The sequence below is a fragment of the Convolutriloba macropyga genome, chromosome 2 (assembly GCF_964194025.1).
Source record: "Convolutriloba macropyga chromosome 2, txConMacr16.3, whole genome shotgun sequence".
Taxonomy (NCBI): Eukaryota; Metazoa; Xenacoelomorpha; order Acoela; family Convolutidae; genus Convolutriloba; species Convolutriloba macropyga.
The window spans coordinates 63,899,245-63,920,558 of NC_134469.1; the positions used below are offsets into that span (position 1 = coordinate 63,899,245).

Sequence of the window (21,314 nt, forward strand, 5' to 3'; positions counted from 1 at the left end):
TGAAAAAAATGATTACTGAGAAAATGATTCATTCATCGGTTCATCGAGAGAACTGAAGAATAAACTGCTCATAAAATGCTATTAAAAGTCGAGTCAAATTTTCTATCCTTTGGCACACTTTTGGTTTGGTGTAAACGTATGGTACTCAAGTTCCGGCAAAATTTTAACGCAATTGATCAACAATCATAAATTAAAACTTTATGGGCATTTAATAACAGAGCTGGAAGAGTAAACCTTTCCCTATCAGGTGTTCAGTTTCCGGAGTCAAAATCGAACAATAAAGACGTCTCGTTAAAATCCAAAAACTAATTCTGAATTTTTTGTGAACAAATAAATGGGGGTATAAACAAAGCAAATAATCAGCACATAAACAACAAATGGAAACTATATAACAGAAACAGCACTTCACTATCGTAAGAAAGTCTTGAAATCGTAATATCAATGCATTTTTTCCCGTTGAGGGATAAAGTTGATGTCCATTTTCATTGAAACGATCATCTGCCTTTTGCTTGGCTCTTTAACAATTCGTAAGTCTGATTTTTAATCCATTCTTTTGGGTGAGGTCTATACACGCCCTAAAAACAAGAAAACTGTTAATTAACCTCATCTCTTAATTCATCAATGATACCGCTAGAAATCTCTGATTTAAACTTCACGTTTCAATGAAATTTCCGGAACCGGGGCGGCACATCTTTAGAGCATACGCCTAATTGTTAACTTGTTACCTGCCCATGATAACGATTATTATTATTCGTTGCTGTCGGAGGGAACACATTTCTTTGGATTCACTCCATTCAACATTGCCTGAGACTTACAGGAAACAAGAGGAATTGTTCGTATGCTTCTGTGCATGGCACAAAATATTACCAAATTTGCATGTGACAGCATACAACGCCTTAAATCACCACACCTGAGACAATGTTGCATATTATTTGTAGACACTATAATTAGCATGATTTTGCTATAATTTTGCTGCGAAATTTTGCTGCGAAAAAAAACATTGCATTTTTTACCTCAAAATTGAAAAAAGGGAAAAAATTGAGCTTTTAGAGTAACCAGCAATTTTGGACGAATTCATTATTTTAGCATAATATCGTAATAATGGTTATTTAATAAAGTATTTCCAAGATACCAATATAAACCAGTTGTTTTCAATTTTAGTCTGTCGTTGATGGTTTGGAGTGTGCTTCATCGGTCTTTCTTTGAAATTTTTAATTTCTAGATTAATTTGATTGACTCCTAATATAAATTCTAATCACGTTGAAACTTTGTGCTTTTGACAGGCAGCTCATTGTGGTCAAACAAAACTGTCCGCTGCAAAAACCTCAACAATGGCAAAAAGTTTTCAATGTTATATTACTAAATCATCTCAATCAATAACGAACCCAGAAACCTGATGTACGTCGTTCAATTCGCCCTTCAAACACTAAGGCTTGTCTTCCAGAGTATATTCACCCTAGTCGAGAAATCTTCCGTTTTTAAACACAAGAAATCGTTGGTATAGTCGTTTTTTTCTAGCCAAAAACGACAAAAGTTCATAAGATGTTCTTACGTCTATTAACCGAACATACCGAATCCTTCTAAACCGAACATACGGAAGCGTTCTTACGTTCCAGACCAAACATACCGCCGATTTCTTACGTTAGAAACCAAAAATACGAGCCATTGCTCACGCGGAAAACCGAACATACCAAAAAGAAGCCGCTCTTCACACCAAAAGTATGTCTCCAAAACAGTTTCTGTGTAAAGAATACTTGAAGACAAGTGAGCTGAAAGGCTCTAAGAGCAATTAATGACCGATGGGCGCTGCCTGTTTATCCCGTTTTTGAGGACGAAGTCAAATGGGTCAGACGAAAAATCGGTCGAGCAAAAATTGCATAAAAAATACCAACAGGGTTAATATAATTGCTACAAACTCCAATTGAGAGCAATTAAACACCCATGACATAATGACCGGGCTTTATATGTTTATCTCGTTTTTTTTTGAATTTGCTTTTGACTTTTCCCGTATCGACTACATTACGTAATTCAATGACTGAAAGGATCTAAAATCCGTACATTGGAAAGAGCGAGTGAAGTAAGTCAAACATGTACTTGTAAAACTTATGTAAAACGAAAAACGTGATCAACACGTAAAGCGAATTAAAAAAGGAGAGCGCCTGAATAATAGCCCATGAAAGTCTGACGGCGGCTATGAACAATTAAAAGCAGATGAGTTATAAATAATACGTCAATGGGACAAAACAAAATGAACAACAGATCAGTGCAAAAATAAACAGGCCGAACATACCGACGATTTCTTACGTTTGAAACCGAACATACGAGCCATTGCTTACGCGAAAAACCAAACATACCAAACATTTCGTGCGTCGTTTTTGTTCCGTCTTCTGGACTACGTTAGAGCCCTGAGATTTTGTTCGTAAAGAAGCATTACTTCACACTAAAATCCGTCTTAAAAAGTTTGATTATGCTGCCACAAATTAAAGCCACTGAGCAAACACTGAGCAACGTTTCATTAAAAACAGAGAAGCAGATTGAGTAGAACGAGTGAATAAAATAAGCCTGGAGAATTCGATATGGTTTTAAGCATAAAGTTGCATGATATAGCAAATAACCTTAAGCAACACAAAAAAGAAACATCATGGAACGTCTAATGAACCTATTTTTGAGCAATGTGTCAAATTCCGCAAAAAACTGCATGTAAAAAATATAACTGAGCGTCCCCAGATGCAAAAACTGCGGCAAGGACAAAATGACTATGCCAATGAAATATAGGCAAAATGGCAATTCATTAAGTTTTCGGACAAGTGGAATAAAAATGTATTGACACAAAGTCACACCATTAAACAACATTCAAGATTTTGAACACGCCATGTTTCCAAAAGAATCACAATAATCCAACTAAGAATCTAATTGGGACAAACTAACAAAAGTGAGACCATACGAAAATCGAAATCCAAACAATTCGCAAATTGATCTCAAACGGTAACACACACGTTAGAACCATCAGCTGAATACCAGATGATAATCGAAGGAAGATCTGAACTATGAGAACATAACCGACTAACGTAGGGCGAATTGCTCTCAAACGTGCGGCGAGCGGCCGGCTTCTTCAGTCACTAGCCACAGGGGGGTTGCACGGGGGGTGATGGAGAGGTGGGGAACATCAATATGGGGGGAGGGGGGAACTTCATCTCTAAGAGCCGCCCTTTGCACCATAAGTATAAGTCTCCAAAACAGATTCTATGAATCGCATATTTGAAGACTAGTGAGCTGAAAAGCTCTAAGAGCACTTAATGCCGGCTGGGCGCTACCTGTTTATCCCGTTTTTGAGGACGAAAAGTCAAATGCGTCAGAAAAGTTGATCAAGCAAAAAATCGCATTAAAAAAGACTGACAGGACCAACATAATTGCTACAAACTTCGTTTGAGAGCAATTAAACACCCTTGAGAATTTTCAACGACGTTGCAGAAATTTATTTATCTTTTCGACTACATTGCAGAAATTTATTTATATCTTCGACTACCCGTATCGCCTACATTACGTAATTCAATGACTGAAAGGATCTAAAATCCATACATTGGAAACAGCGAGTGAGGTAAGTCAAACGTGTACTTGTAAAACTTATGTAAAACGAAAAACGTGATCAACACGTAAAGCGAATTAAAAAAGGAGAGCGCCTGAATGATAGCCCATGAAAGGCTGACGGCGGCTATGAACAATTAAAAGCAGATGAGTTATAAATAATACGTCAATGGGACAAAACAAAATGAACAACAGATCAGTGCAAAAATAAACAGGCCGAACATACCGACGATTTCTTACGTTTGAAACCGAACATACGAGCCATTGCTTACGCGAAAAACCAAACATACCAAACATTTCATGCGTCGTTTTTGTTCGGTCTTCTGGACTATGTTAGAGCCCTGAGATTTTGTTCGTGAAGAAGCATTACTTCACACTAAAATCCGTCTTAAAAAGTTTGATTATGCTGCCACAAATTAAAGCCACTGAGCAACGTTTCATTAAAAACAGAGAAGCAGATTGAGTAGAACGAGTGAATAAAATAAGCCTGGAGAATTCGATATGGTTTTACGCATAATGTTGCATGATAGCAAATAACCTTAAGCAACACAAAAAAGAAACATCATGGAACGTCTAATGACCCTATTTTTGAGCAATGTGTCAAATTCAGCAAAAAACTGCATGTAAAAAATTTAACTGAGCGTCCCCAGATGCAAACACTGTGGTAAGGACAAAAAAGACTATGCCACTGAAATATAGGCAAAACGGCAATTCATTAAGTTTTCGGAGAAGTGGAATAAAAATTTATTGACACAAAGTCACAACATTAAACAACATTCAAGACTTTGAACACGCCAAGTTTCCAAAAGACTCACAATAATCCAATTAAGAATCTAATTGGGAAAAACTAACAAAAGTGAGAACATACGAAAATCGAAATCCAAACAATTCGCAAATTGATCTCAAATGGTAACACACACGTTAGAACCATCAGCTGAATACCAGATGATAATCAAAGGAAGATCTGAACTATGAGATCATAACCGACTAACGTAGGGCGAATTGCTCTCAAACGTGCGGCGAGCGGCTGGCTTCGTCAGTCGCTAGCCACAGGGGGGGGGGTGCACGGGGGGTGATGGAGAGGTAGGGAACATCAACATGGGGGGAAACTTCATCTCTACGAGCCGCCCTTTGCACCATAAGTATAAGTCTCCAAAACAGTTTCTGTGAATCGCATATTTGAAGACTATTGAGCTGAAAGGCTCTAAGAGCACTTAATGCTGGCTGGCCGCTACCTGTTTATCCCGTTTTTGAGGACGAAAAGTTAAATGCGTCAGACGAAAAGTTGGTCAAGCAAAAAATCGCATTAAAAAAGACTGACAGGACCAACATAATTGCTACAAACTTCGTTTGAGAGCAATTAAACACCCTTGAGAATTTTCAACGACGTTGCAGAAATTTATTTATATTCTCCTAAGAAGATGTCAATGAAAAAAATACGATTTTAATTAAATCAAAACCGTTCAGGTAATTAACTGACTAACATTCATAAACATAGCCGCAAATTGCCGGAAGGTAGTCTCCGTTGACGCACATTGGAATTGAAACAGAAAAAAAAAACAAATAGAAATTGACAGAATTTTTCTCAGTGTCAAAGTGTCTTTATTTGGTGAGCAAATTCTGCATATACAGGTAGGTTTTAAAGTCAAACTTGAATCAGCCTCTCAACTGAATGCTATTAAGCATAATATTAATGCTAGCTAGCAATCAAATTTTACTGAAAATTGATAGCCTAATGAACTATGACCGGGCTTTATATGTTTATCCCGTTTCTTTTGATTTCGCTCTTTCGCCTTTGCCAGTATTGAGATTACGCAATTTAATGACTGAAAGGATCACAAGTCCATTCAGTGGAAACAGCGAGTGAGGTAAGTCAAAAGTCAAACGTATACACGTAAACACTTAAGTAAAACGTCATCAAAAGTTAAAGCGAATTAAAAAAGGAGAGCGCCTGAAAATTAGCCGTTGAAAAGCTGACGGCGGCTATAATTAATTAAAAAGCAGATGAGTTATAAAAAATACGTTGATGGGACCAAAAAATGAAGAACAGATCAGTGCAAAGACAAACAAATTTGTAATTAACTTGAAATTCAACTTACTGAACATCAAATTGCGTCCAATTAATTAAATGCATTGACTGGAAAAACAAATCTGCAAAAAAAGACAAGCGCTGTCTCCTGAAAAATTATCCGACATTCTCCCAAAACTATTGGCGTCAAATGAATAACGTACAAGCTGCCCCTTATCTCATTCGAGTAATTTCATTTAAGAACCATTCGGTGGCACTGCAATTAAACTCTAATTGGATATAAAATCAAAATATAGCAACCGTTTCAAAAAATTGCTAATCAAAAAATTCCAGTTTCTTTAATTGTAAAAAATGAGGAGTGGATAAGAAACGTACTCAGTAATGAAGTGCTACATACAATACAAAACTCCAACAATTTTTTGATTGATATCTGATGCAATACTACTGCGCTATTGCCATATGTCATTTCAACAGAAAGAATCAGCCAATCAGACTATGCCAACTAGCGGGAAGTATAAACCATTACTAAAAAAGCAGTACATTTGTAGTCGAAGCACTTCTTTCAACTCCACGGGGATACAATCTACAAGCTGGCAATTCAAGCCCAGCAGCAGAGGAATATCAGCGAATAACAACAAGCTCAGCTGAGCGCGAAAGCTACATGCTTAGCGATATTGCTCGAGCAGTAAGTGCTAGTGCTTAGCTTATTTCCTTACATCAGTAATACATAAAACGATGCGCTATAATAGATGGTGCTGCCTATAACTACGTACTCGTATTGAATACAACATCTCAATATCCACATCAATTTTTACTCTAAAAACAGAATAAAAGCTTAAAATGGTTCACCAGTTTTGTTATATTGGACAATGGTTATAAATCATTGATTTAATAAGTTCACTGGTTAAACAAAACTTCACAAGCAATAAAAACAAACTTTCAAAACAAATTTTGTAATGTGATCCTTGTAAATCTGAAGGTTGCGCTAGAAAACACTAATTTAAAAACATAGCTGGCAGATAAGCAGTGAAAAGTTGTAGCATCCCAGAATTGCAATCTCGAAAAATAAAAAACTCTAAAAAAGAAACGTAGCCGAAGAATTCCGGAAACGATTCAAAAAGTCTTCTCCGCCAAAAGAACCTTTATATTCTTTAAATATGGATACTATTCAACAAATTAGCGATCTAAGCTCAATTATTAAAAAAATTAGCACCAAGCTTTTTATAATGAAATGTGAAGCACCGAAAAAAACAAAGAGAAACATAACCGACTAACCTCGCGAGAATCGCTCTCAAGCGACCGGTTGGCTTCGTCAGTAGCCAGGCGCAGTTTAGTGAGGCTGGTTTTAACTTAACTGAAGGGGCGCAAGTGAGCGCAGCGAGGTAGGCGTGAACCGGATCATGATGGGGTAGCAACAGTGGGGTGAGTCAATCACTAAGAACCGCCCTTCGCACCATAAGTATAAGTCTCCAAAACAGATTCTGTGAATCGCATACTTGAAGACTAGTGAGCTGAAAGGCTCTAAGAGCACTCAATTCCCGCTGGGCGCTGTCTGTTTATATCGTTTTTGAGGACAAAAAGTCAAATGCGTCATACGAATAACTGGTCAAACAAAAAATCGCATAAAAAGACCGGCAGGACTAATATAATTGCTACAAACATCGTTTGAGAGCAATTAACAAAAAAGAAACCAATTTAATCCATATATAATAGAAAAACATTCTTTAAAAATCCAAAACCAGCAAATGCTGAGGCAACAATAGTAAAGCCACAATAGGTTGTCATGACAATATAATTCCGAAGAAAAATTGAAGAACTGCAAGAAATTAACAAAAAAAACAGTAACGGGTTACGTTTTTATGTCAAAATTCTCAAGAAAAATACGGTTTTGTACCCAATTTTGAACATAATTGATAGCCACAAACGCCCTCGGTCAATGGTACTTGGACAAAAGTAGCAGAAACGGCCCAAAAATCAGCAAAATAGCTGAAAAACTCGAAATGTCGTAGTAATTATCAAAATATCTTAAAAAACACGATCAAAACAATCTATTACCCAAGTCCATTCAACAAATTAAACGAAAACAAACGTTTAAAAAACCGCAGGTGATCAGAAAATTTCGCTCGCTGAGAGATTTTTTTGCACCTCGATTAATCGCCGTCGAAAACAGCGATATAAACAAAACACTCTTTCTGCTCCACTTTATATTTCTCTTCAACACTCAAACCACTCCAAGTTTTTACACGTTTCATTTCCTGCTTCAAAATTCACTCCAATAAAATTCACTGCAATAAAAAGACTTCAATACGCTTCGAGTCGTAAAAATGACGTTACGTATGCAATTTAGTCAAAATTGAATGAATTAATGATCAAAAGGCAGATTTCAAGTGAACGTGACGTCACATGGTCGTAATAAAAAACAGAGAAGCTCAAATAGTCGTAGCTATCGCTTTGCGGCTATTATAATCAACAAACGACGCAAATTTTGCTTAAATGGCAAAAAATGCACCAAAAGTTAACGTGCTAGACTTCATTAATCATCAATTCTGGAATTTCTTTGTAGCGTAATTCCAGACGCAGAGAACTTCAAAAGGACACCGCATATGTTAGTCTGGTATGCATTCATAAAAAGTAGAAAATTGTCTGAACAAAGAAGCGAGGCTAGCATAAAGTTCTCCCATTTTTTCTACAAATCTGGGCCAATAACTTCAATCGTATATAAGATTTCAGAAGCTAGTTTTATCCTCAAATGTTAGATTAAAACGCTAGTTTTATCCTCAAATGTAAGATTAAAATGTTAGATTAAAATTTATTAATTAACACATGATGTTTACTATTCCTGAACTCGCCACCACTACTTGCACTGTTCAGAATGGCCAAAAGTTAGTCCTGAATGAAGACTCAGAATGCCACTTATTCTTGTAGTCGATCACCCCGTACAGCTATCACAGTGCTTCCTTTCAGGTGCACTAACAACTTACCTGTGATTTGACCATAACCAGGCAGCACAGATCAGGCAGAGAGTCAATAAATTCAAACAATTCTGCAATATCGTATGTAATCGTTGGTTCCTCTGGATGCGTGCGTTTCAGGTGTTCCTCGAACATTTTACAAATTCCCTCCAGCGCTTCCTGAACACTTTCATAATCTGCAAAAGTCTTAGACTCGGGGCGCTTTAGAGGTTGTACTAATAGGATAGTATGCGCTTTTTCAGACGAAGACACCATAACATCTGCAATGAATCATGCCACTTATTCAAACTGAATAGCCGGAATATTGGAAAGGTGACAGGACTAACTTAGTCTTAAATCACTATTCTCATGAACAATCTAATCATATGCTTTAGCTGAGTCATCAAAGTCTGCTATCGAGATTACACAGTCTTCAGTATTTCCCTCATGCGAAAAATCAGCTAGTCTATTTTTTTTTACATTTGCCCGCACAGATACGGAGCCAAAAAAATTGCGAAATCCGATTTTGAAAGCAAAATCCGATTTTGAAAGCTTAATTATTGAACTTTTTCCAACGGAGTCAGGGAAAAACAACGGTTTTCAGATACCAGAAACCACTAATATCCCTTTAGTGGAGCCAATCAAATAACACCGAGTAGTTTAAGCATACCAGTGCTAGATGAAAACTTCCGAAACAAAAAAAAACGAAAACGTGTTCAGCCCTGTGACCCGAAAAAAATAAGACTGCAACAAACACCGAGTTGGTAAAAAAATTGAAGTCATCTCAGGTTTGCCAAAATCTGGAGCAAACTTTATAATTTTTGAAACAGATTTATAGCAAAATCAACTTTTTCATGGCAAAATGACCTAGAGAGTCTTCAACTTAGGGAAAAATAAAGTTAATCAAGTTTACTAATGAGCTCAAAACCCATTCAAGGGAACAGGAATGTTTGGTAGACCTTAGAGAGGCCGGGAAAAAACTTATTAGATAAAATATCATTATGAGCAGAGCTTGAAATATGGACGTCAGCAGCAACAATAACCAAAACATAGCTGGCAGATAACCAGAAAATAGCCGCAATAGCTTCGTAGATCTGCATCTCAAAAAACAGCAAAAACGACAGACCACAAAAATTCGTCTTTTCATGGAAGGGCTATGTTATATTTTGATTAAAAATCTGTATAAGTTTTTGCTGCCTCTATTAGCTGCTCTCTAATAACCTTTATTTAGAGTGACACACACCCATTTGACCTTATCTCTTTGAGTTAAAGTAAATAAAAGTCAATTTCGAAGTGAGGAAGTCATTTTTGTGAGTAAGGTTGTCAAGTGTGACCAAAAATGACAAAAGTTCATAAGATGTTCTTACGTCTATTAACCGAACATACCGAATCCTGCTAAACCGAACATACGAAAGCTTTCTTACGTTCCAGACCAAACATACCGCCGATTTCTTACGTTAGAAACCAAAAATACGAGCCATTGCTCACGCGGAAAACCGAACATACCAAAAAGAAACCGCTCTTCACACCATAAGTATAAGTCTCCAAAACAGTTTCTGTGTAAAGATTACTTGAAGACTAGTGAGCTGAAAGGCTCTAAGGGCAATTAATGACCGATGGGCGCTGCCTGTTTATCCCGTTTTTGAGGATGAAGTCAAATGGGTCAGACGAAAAATCGGTCAAGCAAAAAATTGCATAAAAAATACCAACAGGGTTAATATAATTGCTACAAACTCTGTTTGAGAGCAATTAAACACCCATGACTTAATGACCGGGCTTTATATGTTTATCTCGTTTCTTTTGAATTTGCTTTTGACTTTTCCCGTATCGACTACATTACGTAATTCAATGACTGAAAGGATCTAAAATCCATGCATTGGAAATAGCGAGTGAGGTAAGTCAAACGTGTACTTGTAAAACTTATGTACAACGAAAAACGTGATCAACAGGTAAAGGGAATTAAAAAAGGAGAGCGCCTGAATAATAGCCCTTGAAAGGCTGACGGCGGCAATGAACAATTAAAAGCAGATGAGTTATAAATAATACGTCAATGGGACAAAACAAAATGAAGAACAGATCAGTGCAAAAATAAACAGGCCGAACATACCGACGATTTCTTACGTTTGAAACCGAACATACGAGCCATTGCTTACGCGAAAAACCAAACAAACCAAACATTTCGTGCGTCGTTTTTGTTCGGTCTTCTGGACTATGTTAGAGCCCTGAGATTTTACTTCACACTTAAGTCCGTCTTAAAAAGTTTGATTATGCTGCCACAAATTAAAGCCACTGAGCAAACAATGAGCAACGTTTCATTAAAAACAGAGAAGCAGATTGAGTAGAACGAGTGAATAAAACAAGCCTGGAGGACTCGATATGGTTTTACGCATAATGTTGCATGATATAGCAAATAACCTTAAGCAGCACAAAAAAGAAACATCATGGAACGTCTAATGAACCTATTTTTGAGCAATGTGTCAAATTCAGCAAAAAAACTACATTTAAAAAATATAACTGAGCGTCCCCAGATGCAAACACTGCGGTAAGGACAAAATGACTATGCCAATGAAATAAATGCCAAATGGCAGTTCATTAAGTTTTCGGACAAGTGGAATAAAAATGTATAGACACAAAGTCACACCATTAAACAACATTCAAGATTTTGAATACGCCATGTTTCCAAAAGAATCACAATAATCCAATTAAGAATCTAATTGGGACAAACTATTAAAAGTGAGAACATACGAAAATCGAAATCCAAACAATTCGCAAATTGATCTCAATTATCATCTCGTATTCAGCTGATGGTTCTAACGTGTGTGTTACCAATTAACACACACGTTAGAACCATCAGCTGAATACGAGATGAGAATCAAAGGAAGATCTGAACTATGAGAACATAACCGACTAACGTAGGGCGAATTGCTCTCAAACGTGCGGCGAGCGGCTGGCTTCGTCAGTCGCTAGCCACAGGGTGGTGCACGGGGGGTGATGGAGGGGTGGGGAACACCAACATGGGGGGGGGTCTTCATCTCTAAGAGCCGCCCTTTGCACCATAAGTATAAGTCTCCAAAACAGATTCTGTGAATCGCATACTTGAAGACTAGTGAGCTGAAAGGCTCTAAGAGCACTTAATGCCCGCTGGACGCTACCTGTTTATCCCGTTTTTGAGGACGAAAAGTCAAATGCGTCAGACGAAAAGTTGGTCATGCAAAAAAATCGCATTAAAAAAGACTGACAGGACCAACATAATTGCTACAAACTTTGTTTGAGAGCAATTGAACACCCTTGATAATTTTCAACGACGTTGCAGAAATTGATTTATATTTTCCTAAGAAGAGGTCAATGAAAAATATACAATTTAAATTAAATCAAAACCGTTCAGGTAATTAACTGACTAACATTCATAAACATAGCCGCAAATTGCCGGAAGGTAGTCTCCGTTGACGCACATTGGGATTGAAACAGAAAAAAAAACACATAGAAGTTGACAGCATTTTTCTCAGTGTCAAAGTGTCTTTATTTGGTGTGCAAATTCTGCATATACAGGTAGGTTTTAAAGTTACATTTAAATCAGCTTCTCAACTGAATGCTATTAAGCATAATATTAATGCCAGCTAGCAGTCAAATTTTACTGAAAATTGATAGCCTAATGCACTATGACTTAATGACCGGGCTTTACATATTTATCCCGTTTCTTTTGATTTCGCTCTTTCGACTTTGCCAGTATTGAGATTTCGCAATTCAATGACTGAAAGGATCACAAGTCCATTCAGTGGAAACAGCGAGTGAGGTAAGTCAAAAGTCAAACGTATACATGTAAACACTTATGTAAAACGAAAAACGCCATCAAAAGTTAAAGCGAATTAAAAAAGGAGAGCGCCTGAAAATTAGCCGTTGAAAAGCTTACGGCGGCTATAATTAATTAAAAAGCAGATGAGTTATAATACGTCGATGGGACCAAAAAATGAAGAACAGATCAGTGCAAAGACAAAGAAATTTGTAATTAACTTGAAATTCAACTTACTGAACATCAAATTGCGTCCAATTAATTAAATGCATTGACTAGAAAAACATCTGCAAAGGACAACAAAACCATTAAAAAGCGCTGTCTCCTCAAAAATTATCCGACATTCTCCCAAAACTATTGGCGTCAAATGAATAACGTACAAGCTGCCCCTTATCTCATTCGCGTAATTTTAATTAAGAACCATTCGGTGGCACTGCAATTAAACTCTAATTGGATATAAAATCAAAATGTAGCAACCTTTTCAAAAAATTGCTAATCAAAAAATTCCAGTTTCTTTAATTGTAAAAAATTAGGAGTGGATAAGAAACGTACTCATTAATGTAGTGCTACATACAATACAAAACTCCAACAATTTTTTGATTGCTATCTGATGCAATACTACTGCGCTATTGCCATATGTCATTTCAACAGAAAGAATCAGCCAATCAGACTATGCCAACTGGCAGGAAGTATAATCCATTACTAAAAAAGCAGTAAATTTGAAATCGAAGCACTTCTTTCAACTCCACGAGGATACAATCTACAAGCTGGCAATTCAAGCCCAGCAGCAGAGGAATATCAGCAAATAACAACAAGCTCAGCTGAGCGCGGAAGCTACATGCTTAGCGATATTGCTCGAGCAGTAAGTGCTAGTGCTTAGCTTATTTCCTTACATCAGTAATACATAAAACGATGCGCTATAATAGATGGTGCTGACTATAACTACGTACGCGTATTGAATACAACATCTCAATATCCACATCAATTTTTACCCTAAAAACAGAATAAAAGCTTAAAATGGTTCACCAGTTTTGTTATATTGGACAATGGTTATAAATCATTGATTTAATAAGTTCACTGGTTAAACAAAACTTCACAAGCAATAAAAAACTTTCAAAACAAATTTTGTAATGTGATCCTTGTAAATCTGAAGGTTGCGCTAGAAAACACTAATTTAAAAACATAGCTGGCAGATAAGCAGTGAAAAGTTGTGGTAGCATCCCAGAATTGCAATCTCGAAAAATAAAAAAACTCGCTCCACTAAAAAAGAAACGTAGCCGAAGAATTCCGGAAACAATTCAAAAAGTCGTCTCCGCCAAAAGAACCTTTATATTTTTTTAAATATTGACACTATTCAACAAAAAGGGTTGAATGCTCCTTCAAAAAGTGCGTTAGTCTACTTATTCTAGAATTCAACAATGAGTCACAGTCGATTCTGTGTTTTCACAAAATCAAAGTAGTTTCTGGAGAGAACACGATGAAAAAAATCTCATACATCTTGCAACAGACGAGGATTTTTTAACGACATCACAAATTCAGAGTGAAGGGAATTTTGCAACGCTAATCTTGAACGTTGAGACGAGGTACACACTATGCAGAACAGATGCCTCAAGTTGACACTATAGGAAAAAGAATTCAGAATTCGAATAAAGTTTCTTCCAGATTGACTGGAACTTAAAAAAAAACTTTAGACTGGACTCAGAAGCAGCGAACGAATTTAGACCACTGCAAGTCACCTCATAAATGTCACCCCCTTTTTCGAACGTTTGTAATTGAACGTCCCCCCCCCCCCCCCCCCCCCCGCGTTGTAATCTCTCAATCTTTGATGAATTTCCCTCGCCCTATTGAGGTTAATGTCAACTTTCATTATTAATACTGTATGCAAACTCACACGTGCGGTTCCAGTCTTTCGATTCAAGCAAATTAACTTGCTTATTCCTGTAGCATCGTATTTTTACTATAATTGTTCCGTTCCAACCTAGTTTAGGATTTTTTGTTCAAATGGAAATTATTGTTCTGTTAATTTTGGCCAATCGCTATATTCAGTGAATAGGGTTGTGATTAGTACCATTTAATGGCCCGTCCAATTCGAATTTGGTGTTTTCCACGGAGTTATCCATGTTCAAAGTTTGAACATTTGACTAATTTTCGTTGTTTTTGCTCAAATTATCCGTATTTTTACGCAATTTATTGCCAATTTTGCTGATAAAAATGTTAAAATTGTTAGTGTTGTTGGTTTTACCACTGAAGATAACTGTGTTGTTGAACTGTTTGATCCAATTTTTGGCTGTAAATTTTGCTGAGTTTTTTCATCAAAAATGACACGAAATAAGCGTCTTTAGTCTACTTAGTTTAAATTTGCCAGATTAACACACCTAAAAACTGCTGACACAATCTTCGTTTAATCCAAAGAGATGCATCATTTATTTTTGATTAATTGCTTTTTTGTAAAATTATCGGTAAAATTTGGAACAATTATTTGTTCGTAATGGATTAACAGCAATAGCAAGGCTAGTTTTGTTCTAATCATTATTTCAAATTGAGCCTAAGTAAAAACAGGTCCAATTGGTCTCCGAAGGCATTTCAAGGAAACCTATCGAGTTCTTTTTAGTCGAAAGCCTATGGTCGTTTTGACCTTTTAAAAAACTTTTGATCGATTATTGTGCGTTACTACCTATTCTGTTTTTGTCAACTTGGAGCTTAAGGTCAACAAACACAGGTCGAATCGTTTTCTAATGTGAGAAACGACTTGAATTATAAATGTCGTAATGGCTAACAAATTTCAAAATAACATGAAACAAACAAAAAGAGCAAACTGAATGGCAATGAATGCGAGACGGTTGAAGCGAGAGCAAATGGACAGAATTGTGTTGTGAGCACATTAGCACCAGCTATGAAAAGAATAAGTTATCTATGATATGGTTATGGAACATGCAGCTTGGCTTCAGTCTTTAGAAGTCAACATGAGGTCATTTAGAGGTCGTTTTGGCATTGAATGTGAAGGCATTGAAAGTTTCTATGCTGATGTCATCTGGCGTTTTTGACTTTTGACCTCTACATCCACGAATGCATAAAATAGTGCTCTTTAGAAGACTAAAGCTGACACGGGTACGGATGAAATTAATGACTTCTGGGTATCGTCGTTGCGATGCATTAAAACTTTAAATGCATTAAATTTGTTGCTATTTTACGTATAATTAATGGTTCTTCGGCTTTGATGCTACGAGTTTTCCTTAAAAAATTTCGATTTTGGGCATTTTTCCACGTTTCAGTTTCTTTTTTTTTGTAAGCCAAAAACGTGGATGAACGGTAATGGAACATTATGTTCCAACGCACATTGCCAAGCCTCCTCGTTTATCTTACCACATAGTTTTGGTTCACCATCAATCATTTGAATTATTCGACATCACGACTAGCATTCCAGCTAATGTCCATATCATATTCACTCGGCTATTGAAATTATTAAGAAACTGTGAAGCAGAAATAATGAAGCTAAAGCATCTAAAATAGCTTATAAAGGATCTTATCGCATCTATTTGATGTTCGACTAATTTCCTTCAGACAACCGTGATTCACCAGCTCTGCAAATATGTATAGAAAACAGCCTAAAATCTATGTTTGGACAATGAAAGATTTGAAAACAAAGTTGAATTGTAAGCTAAATGCGTTAAGGGATCTGTTTATCTGAAATTATTATTCAGCCCTTCCTGTAATACATCCAGGCCACTCTCCGTGCACCAAAAAACAAATCTGTCCCTCTTTTCTTTGCATCTCCGTCTTTAATGTTTGTAGAGACAGGGAGAAACAGCTTTTATATTAATAAAAGGGAACATCAAAAGAACGTGACAAATAAACGTAACAAAAAGATACCCCCAGTGGTAATTTCTACTAAATTTTAATATTGCTTTGACGTTGCAGCCTCTGAATATTCCACAACTTTAACTAGCAAAAAATAAAAGGCTGAACAGATAAGTAACTAGTAAAAAAGAAATTGCTATCAAACATTTCTCTTCCAATCGCAAAAAATATTAATTCGATTCAATCAACTTTACCGACTGATTTTAAGAAAAAAGTAACAAGACATATATTTTCCTGATCAAAAAGAATCACTTGAAGTAAAATGACAAATTGCACAGAAACATCACAGAAATCATCTCAATACGCAATAAATGATTGCTCTTACAGCTCCATAAATGAGAAATGAGTCTTGTTGACTACTTGGCAGCCTGTTTGCGCAGAAGCTCATACACTTGGGTTTTAATCCAGTCTTTATCATACGGAGCGTAGAGACCATATTCTTTTTCAAGGAGGAAGCAGCTAAGATCAGGAAGCTGGTCGATGAAATCGAAGAGCTGTGAGATGTCGTATGTGATTGTCGGCTTCGTAGGATTTGTTCTCTTCAAGTGCTCCTCAAATGTTTTGCAAATTCCCTCTAGGGCTTCCTCGAGACTTTCATAGTCCGAAAATGTCTTTGTATCCGATCCTCTCCCAGTCTGTATAAGGAGAATAGTGTGCGCATTCAAATTGACAGGTTTATTTCGAATGGAACGACTCATTTTCTCTTAAAGCATAGAACGTAATGCAACAGCTTAGAAAATCATAATAAATATGAAAAAGATATTCCTATTAATAAAAAATATGCTTGCTCGCTCAAGATAACCAAATCTTCGTAAACATTATTATGGTGACTAGGGAGAGAAACACCTGAATTCAATTTGTAGTTACAACAATGCATTACTCATTGAAAGTTGTTGTTGATTGGGATTTACAGCTTGCGCTGAAGGGAGTTGATCCCAGATGGTTCAATACACATAGTGATTCCAATTTTGGCGGCAGTCACATTGTAGTACCCATGTGCAGCAGTTTGAGTAGCAGAATCTGGCTTCAAACTGTTTCCACATGAAGTTCAAGAGACGGCGCTTCAGGCCCACTGGAGAGAAGAAGTTCACATCCTGGGGAAGCAAATTTTCGACTCGTGATGCTCTATACAGGAGAAACTGGCGCGACTTTTCTGTTCCTGGTGGATTAATCCCGATTTTTTTTATCGCTTATTCTAGATTTGTTCGTTTCGCATATATCTATTTCGCAGTCGGTTAAGTTGCTATTTCGTAGCAGCTTTGACAAATACATAAGATCGTTAAGTTGTAGGAACATGTTCAAAGGCAAAAGCTGGAAAACTTCAAAAGCTCGTAATAAGATTTAAAGTCAGCAGCAGCCCATTTTAGAACTAGGTACTGGAAATTCTCGAGACTTTTCATATAGGTGTAATAAATGAAGTGTAATAAATACAAAAGGAGTTTTTTGAACTGATAATAATGAAACAACACTGGTAGATGAAGTTACTCATGATACATTATCTAAAGTGGAAAGCCTTCCAAGTGCAACCAAAAAGTTGGAGGACAATATTTCGACTCTGCTATAAAAAATTCGGTACATAATTTTTCAAAGTTTACTCTGTTTAAAGTTTATTATTGCACCTGGTAAGGAGTTCTAATTCATGGAAGCTTGGTGAAACAATGTAATAGGAGGGGCTTTAGGGTGCCGCCCTTGGGTGTTTAACCCTTTCATTAATCATGCAGCACAAATTTTTTGAGGCAGTTTAGTTTCAACAGTTGCACAAGATTCTCCAGCTGCAGCTGCCAAGTTCATTGTAGCGTCCGTGAAAATAAGGTTGTAGACATTTGCTTCAGAAGCTTCTTACTCAGTGGTTATCAATCGTTTTTCTCAATATGTTGTATAGTCTAGTTATTCGAGTCCAGAAATTTTTGTCGAATTTTCTGTCTGTGATTCGGAGCTTCGAATCTTTTGCTTTGTCTCTTTTCGGTTGACTTAAAGTTGGGTATCATAGAACAATTGACGTTGTACTTTACATTTATGATAGAGAAAAAACAGTTCACGTAAAAGAACATGGAGAGTAAGTTGAGTAGGGTCAGTCTTCTTTAACAGTCGTCCTTTGAACTGCATATCCAATTAGTGGCAGATTTTTGTATTCCCCTAAAGGCCTTGGATCCAATTTGGAGTGGTACCGCAACCGATAGATATAGGAAAGTACTGGTAAAACAAAAACATTAAAGATTTTTATAAGTATAAATTTTAAACAATAAAGGTTTTTAATATTATATTTTTCTTGGTCAAATATTTGGTGTGAGCGTTCTCCATAATTGTTTGACTAATTAGTTTAGGTCCCTAGCGGCCACTTCATTTAGTCCTCCTTTTACCCCAGGTTACAATGGTGCCCCCACCACCGCCGCCACCGCCCGAAACTCTCTGCAATATTTGTAACGAGCCTTGCAATGTACAACGGAGGATTTTCTGTCAAATATAAGAAGATATATGTTCACTTTGGTTGTTTGGGAATTTCACGTACTGCAAATATCAAACGAATAATCTACTGGTCATGTGCTGGTTGTACTCCTAGGTTTACTGCAGAATTATCTGCGCTGGACAGAATTACGGCCGTTGAGAAAAAACTCGATTGTGTTGATTCTTTGATCCTCGAAGTGACAATGGTACGCAATGAGATAGCGTTGATAAAGAAACCGGAATTCTCCGTTTCTAAAAGCTGCAAAAAGTGGCCCCAGCGGGAATCGAAACGACAGCTTATCCAGTTATCACAGTGCGACAGTAAACAAAAAGAGAAAGGCGGATGATCTTGATTTTGAAACTGTACAGAGAAAAGTAAGATCAACTAAGGAGGTAAAAACGGGAACGAACACCAATCCAGCAGTCATCAATGGTGTCAAAAAGCCCCCAAAGCGTCGACATTGATATGTAGGGTGATTGAGTCAGAACATAACAGCATCAGAAATTGAGAAGTACTGTATAGAAAACAACGTCGAGCTGCTTCGAGCTGCCAAATTTCGAAGTCAGAGGCTCACCTGAAAGCCTTCCATTGTGTAATTAAATTTGATGAGGAGAAAGTTGAGTTACCTGATTTCTGGCCTGAAAACGTTACGGTGTCAAGATTTTAACTGAATGAAGCTGCCCGTGATTGGTTAAAAAAAGTGGATCAAAATTGACTACTAGTCAGTCCTCCATTAAGCCAAAGATCGACGAAACAAGGATCTACAGAACTAAACATTTGTCTACATAATGTACGATCTATCAGGAACAAAATGAAAGACGTAAATGCCCTCTTGGAAGTAAATGAAATTAGTTAGGGAGTATTTATAGAATCGTGGATTACGAACAACTCAGATGACGATTTTATCCTAAAGCAGTGTTGTCCCCCGGGGTTTCTTTTCTATAGTGCACCAAGGGTGAAAAAAAGAGGAGGTGGAATTTGCCTCTTTCGCAGATATTATATCCATTTGGAAAATTTTGAAAAGTTTACCTCTGAATTTTTTGAATTAAGTTATGCCTCTTTAATTGTTGGGGCTACCAGTTATTTAGTAATCGCTGCTTATCGACCACCTGGATTAAATGTTAAATCTTTCATTGATCACATTACTGTTCTTTTTGAAGAGAAAAGGCTACAATCCAACAAGATTGTTCTCCTTGGTGATGTAAACATTTCACTAAATGTAAATAACGATGCATCAAAAATGTTGAATTCATTTTGTGAAGATTTCGGCCTGACTCAGTACGTCTCTGAGAAAATGCACAGAAGTGGTGGGATTCTTGACCATATTATTGCGTCAAACAATATTTCAATTAATGTTAAATTGAACAGCTTCATTACTGTTTCGGACCATTCGTTTATTTGTTTCTAGCTCAGCAGTGTGAAGCAACGCAAATCTCAACAAAGTTTGATGTATAGCAATTGGACGAAATTTGACTCTGTTCGTTTTATTAAGTTATTAAATTCGTGCTTAAAGTTTGATGTTGCCTCAAGTATTGATGAAGCATGGGATATGTATCTAAGGTTTGAGGAGAATATTTTGGATTCCGTTCTGCCACTCAAACTAAAAACATTTACTAAGCATCAATGCCCATTCTTTGAGGATGAGCTTTTGAGATTGAAACGAAAGAAGAAAAAAGCAGAGCGTAAACACAGAAAGTCGAAAACATCTGTACTGAAATCTGAATACGAAAATGTTACCCATATGTATTTTGAAAAATTCTTAGAGAAGCGTAGATTGTACATAAAGAATGCGTTGATGGAAAATTGTAGCCGTAAAAAGTTTGCCAAATTAAAATTGCTTCTTGATCAAGATGTAGAACAGCTCACGAAATATGAAAACAAAAAACAGCTTGCAAACGACTTCAACGAGTTCTTTATATCTAAAGTGAACAGTATTATTGCATCGATTCCTAGTGCGATAGGTCCAGAAATTGTGAAAACTGAAGTTAACTCAATGTATTCGTTCACAGAGTGTTCGATAAGTCAGTTTAGAGATTTAGTTTTGGCGTCGTCAAACAGTACATCTCCACTGCGCATCATTCCGGCACATCTTGTAAAGTCATTTTCAGATCATTGTTTTCTCGACCTCCTGAAACTCCTTAATCTTTAGCTGAAGGCGGGATATTTCCCCCAGTCCTCTAAACTGGCCAATGTTAGGCCCCACTTGAAGAAAACAAATTCTGACATTGAAGATTTTTCCCATTATTGACCTATCTCGAACCTAAGTTACATTTCAAAACTATCAGAACGGGTGGCTTTCATACAAATGCGTGAACACCTTGAAAAGAATAGTCTCTTTAGCAAATACCAAAGTGCCTACACGAAGTTTTTTCTACAGAAATACGCCGGCTAAGCTTACAAATGATTTGCTCCTCAATTTAGATAGGACAACGAGCACTTTTTATATTGGACTTGATCTATCAGCTGCCTTTGACACTCTCGATCATGAATTACTTCTTTCAATTCTTGAAAAATTTGGGTTTCAAAGATAGTGTGCTTAGCTTTTTAAATAGTTCTCTGAGTAGTAGATCTCGAAAACTGTTGATTGATGGTGATTATTCAATGCCAAGAACTATAAAAACGGGTGTCCCTCAAGGATCTATTCTAGGTCCCGTT

At 36.8% G+C, this 21,314-nt stretch overlaps 4 protein-coding genes across 5 annotated transcripts in view; 1 reads left to right on the plus strand and 3 right to left on the minus strand.

Moving 5' to 3' along the window:
• The window catches only part of LOC142334598 (inositol monophosphatase 3-like), a 51,222-nt gene extending 44,710 nt beyond the window's left edge, over window positions 1-6,512 (minus strand). Inside the window, exon 1 of the mRNA XM_075382762.1 lies at window positions 6,501-6,512. The gene's annotated coding sequence lies outside the window, so the exon portion shown is untranslated. The remainder of the gene's footprint in view (window positions 1-6,500) is intronic.
• LOC142335402 (proteasome maturation protein-like) overlaps window positions 1-21,314 on the plus strand; it is a 517,526-nt gene that overhangs the window by 212,291 nt on the left and 283,921 nt on the right. The gene's annotated exons all lie outside the window — the stretch shown is intronic.
• LOC142334599 (enhancer of rudimentary homolog) lies at window positions 292-13,430 on the minus strand. Its single transcript, XM_075382763.1, has 3 exons — window positions 13,419-13,430; window positions 8,596-8,848; window positions 292-575 (listed from the first exon to the last, which is right to left on the minus strand). The coding sequence occupies exons 2-3, from the start codon at window positions 8,839-8,841 to the stop codon at window positions 495-497; spliced, it is 327 nt and encodes a 108-aa protein (XP_075238878.1). The 5' UTR covers window positions 8,842-8,848; window positions 13,419-13,430; the 3' UTR covers window positions 292-494.
• On the minus strand, window positions 16,424-16,941 carry LOC142335400 (enhancer of rudimentary homolog). The gene has a single exon (XM_075383869.1). It carries the CDS (start codon window positions 16,909-16,911, stop codon window positions 16,570-16,572), a length of 342 nt encoding a protein of 113 aa, XP_075239984.1. The 5' UTR covers window positions 16,912-16,941; the 3' UTR covers window positions 16,424-16,569.